We start from the raw sequence: 2721 nt of genomic DNA on the forward strand, positions 1-2721 counted from the left end.
ATATATATATATATATATATATGTACAACGTGGTCCACACTCCACTCCACAACTTCATAAAAACTTATCAACACGATGTGATGAGTCATTACCCAGATAACCCTTTCTTTGGAAGAGACAAAAATGTGGTCTGTTGACTAGAGATGAGCTGATGCAACATCAATTGGTCTGCAGACCCTTATATATGCACATGTGTGAGCATATATGACAGACTACCCGTCCATCCCTGTCGTCCGCGTCCACCGGGAGACCCTGTGACAAACTTTGCTCTTGCAAATTTGTCAAGGCATACTCCATTTCTAGCGCGAACAACCTAGCTCAATGGCGGCTGCTGCTGCTCAAGCTCAACCTCGTGTCATGGTGCTACCCTTTCCTGCCCAGGGCCACGTCATCCCGCTCATGGAGCTGTCCCGCAAGCTCGTCGAGCACGGCTTGGAGATCGACTTCGTCAACACCGAGTTCAACCACGGCCGCGTCCTCCAAGCCTTGGCAGAGGACGGAGCAATCCCAGGAGGAGTTCACATGCTCTCCATTCCAGACGGCCTGGGGCCTGCCGACGACCACACGGACATCGGCGCGCTGGTCAAGGGACTGCCGGCCGCCATGTCCGGCCGCCTCGAGGAGATGATCAGGTCGAGGAAGACGAACTGGATGATAGCGGACGTGTCCATGAGCTGGGCGCTGGACCTGGCAACCACGGTGGGCGTCCGTGTCGCCTTGTTCTCCACGTACTCTGCAGCCGTGTTTGCGCTTAGGATGAACCTCCCAAAATTGATCGAGGACGGTGTTGTTGATGAAAGTGGTAAGAGCAAATCAAAATTTCCATCCCCATGTAACTCGTTAGTTTCCTAGTCTTCTCTTGGTATGTAGACTGTACACCATGAACATGGACACCACGTACATTACGCAGGGAACGTGAAGAGGCACGAGAGGGTCCAACTGATGCCGCCCGTTGACGCGGCAGAGATCCCCTGGGTCAGCCTTGGCAGCACGCCTGAGAGGCGCAGAACCAACATCCAGAACGTCCTCAGGACCAACCGGTTGATGCCGCTAGCTGAGACGATCATATGCAACACCTTCATGGAGATGGAACCTGACGCTCTGGCCCTGCTCCCGAACGCGCTGCCGCTCGGCCCACTGGTAGCGCCGACGTCGAGGCCGGCCGGACATTTCCTGCCCGAAGACCTCACCTGCCTCGCCTGGCTCGACGCGCAGGCCCCCTGCTCCCTCGTCTACGTCGCCTTCGGGAGCTCCGGCATCTTGGACGCGACGCAGTTCCAAGAGCTTGCTGACGGGCTCGCGCTCTCCGGCCGACCGTTCCTGTGGGTCGTCCGGCCAAACTTCACCACCGGAGCCACAGAAGGTTGGCTCGACGCGTTCAAGCGCCGCGTCGAGGGAAAGGGTCTCATCGTGGGCTGGGCGCCGCAGCAGCGCGTGCTCTCGCACCCCGCCGTCGCCTGCTTCGTGTCACACTGCGGGTGGAACTCGACCATGGAAGGCATGCTGCATGGCGTGCCGTTCCTCTGCTGGCCGTACTTCGCTGACCAGTTCGCCAACCAGAGCTACGTGTGCAACGTGTGGGGCACCGGCATCAAGCTTTGCCGAGACGAGCGAGGGGTCGTCACCAAGGAGGAGATCGAGAGCAAGGTGGCACGGCTGCTCGGCGACGAGGGAGTCAAGGCGAGGGCTGCGACGTGGAAGAACGAGGCTTGTGCGAGCATTGAAGAGGGAGGGTACTCGCATCAGTGCCTTCTCAAGCTTGTGAACTTGCTCGGAGAGGTGGGATCCCATCCCATCACCGCGTGATCACGACACCAGACATCGGACGGCTCCAAACATCTACGTTGATATACAAAAAGTAAAAGTCAAACAGCTTAGATATATAGCAACAAAAAATAATGGTTTGACATAGTAGCAACAAAAAAAACTAGTGAAATGGTCCACAAGGCTCAAGGCATGATCTTCCTGCTTGTTAGAATAACTAGTTGAACGCCCGTGCGTTGCCACGGCCATTTAAAATACTTTTTTGAAGTTATATATATAAATATAATGCATGTTATATTTCACATGCATACAAAAAATAGCCAGTAACAATCGGGTAATAATTTAAAGCAATGATCCAACTAATAATCTGTAAGTACATAGGGAGCAATGATCCAACTAAGAATCTATAATGAATTAATATCTACTTGATGGGCTTAAGATATTCCCAATATCAGAACTGTTATGTTTAGGTTCATTGTGAATATTTGAGCAAGTATAGTAAAATTTCTTCCTCAACTCATAATCATCTTGTATAAGCAATATATCTAGTTAGCATGAATATTTCACATGGAAGGCCTAAAAATATGCAACGGAGAATACTCATCGTGCAAACTGGACAAATCAAATCTTTACCGTTCTACGAGAGCATAAAATCAAAAACAAAAGAGCCAGACACATCCATGCAGTTGAATATATTAGTATTATCTTGAATATAGTGATACCAAAATAAATGTTTGTACCTTTTTTCACGAATACGCAAAGCTTGCGTATCATTTCATTGATAGGAGGAAGAATGAGTACAGTTAAGGGTACAACACATCACACGAACGCAGATAGGCGTGAACATGGTGCCCGGAGCAGGGGAACATGGGATGCTCGGCCCGAATAGAGGATACATCACAGCTAAACCTACCAAACCCGACCCAAGCACGGCAATGCCGAACCAACAAGAGCACC

General features: G+C 51.0%; 1 protein-coding gene across 1 annotated transcript; it reads left to right on the forward strand.

Annotated features, from left to right (window-relative positions):
• Positions 1-321: 321 nt before the first annotated feature.
• On the forward strand, positions 322-1877 carry LOC119343506 (UDP-glycosyltransferase 83A1-like). Its single transcript, XM_037614426.1, has 2 exons — positions 322-802; positions 911-1877. Exons 1-2 carry the CDS (start codon positions 322-324, stop codon positions 1804-1806), a joined length of 1377 nt encoding a protein of 458 aa, XP_037470323.1. The 3' UTR covers positions 1807-1877.
• Positions 1878-2721: the final 844 nt, after the last annotated feature.

This window comes from Triticum dicoccoides, unplaced genomic scaffold, assembly GCF_002162155.2.
Source record: "Triticum dicoccoides isolate Atlit2015 ecotype Zavitan unplaced genomic scaffold, WEW_v2.0 scaffold130321, whole genome shotgun sequence".
Taxonomy (NCBI): domain Eukaryota; kingdom Viridiplantae; phylum Streptophyta; class Magnoliopsida; order Poales; family Poaceae; genus Triticum; species Triticum dicoccoides.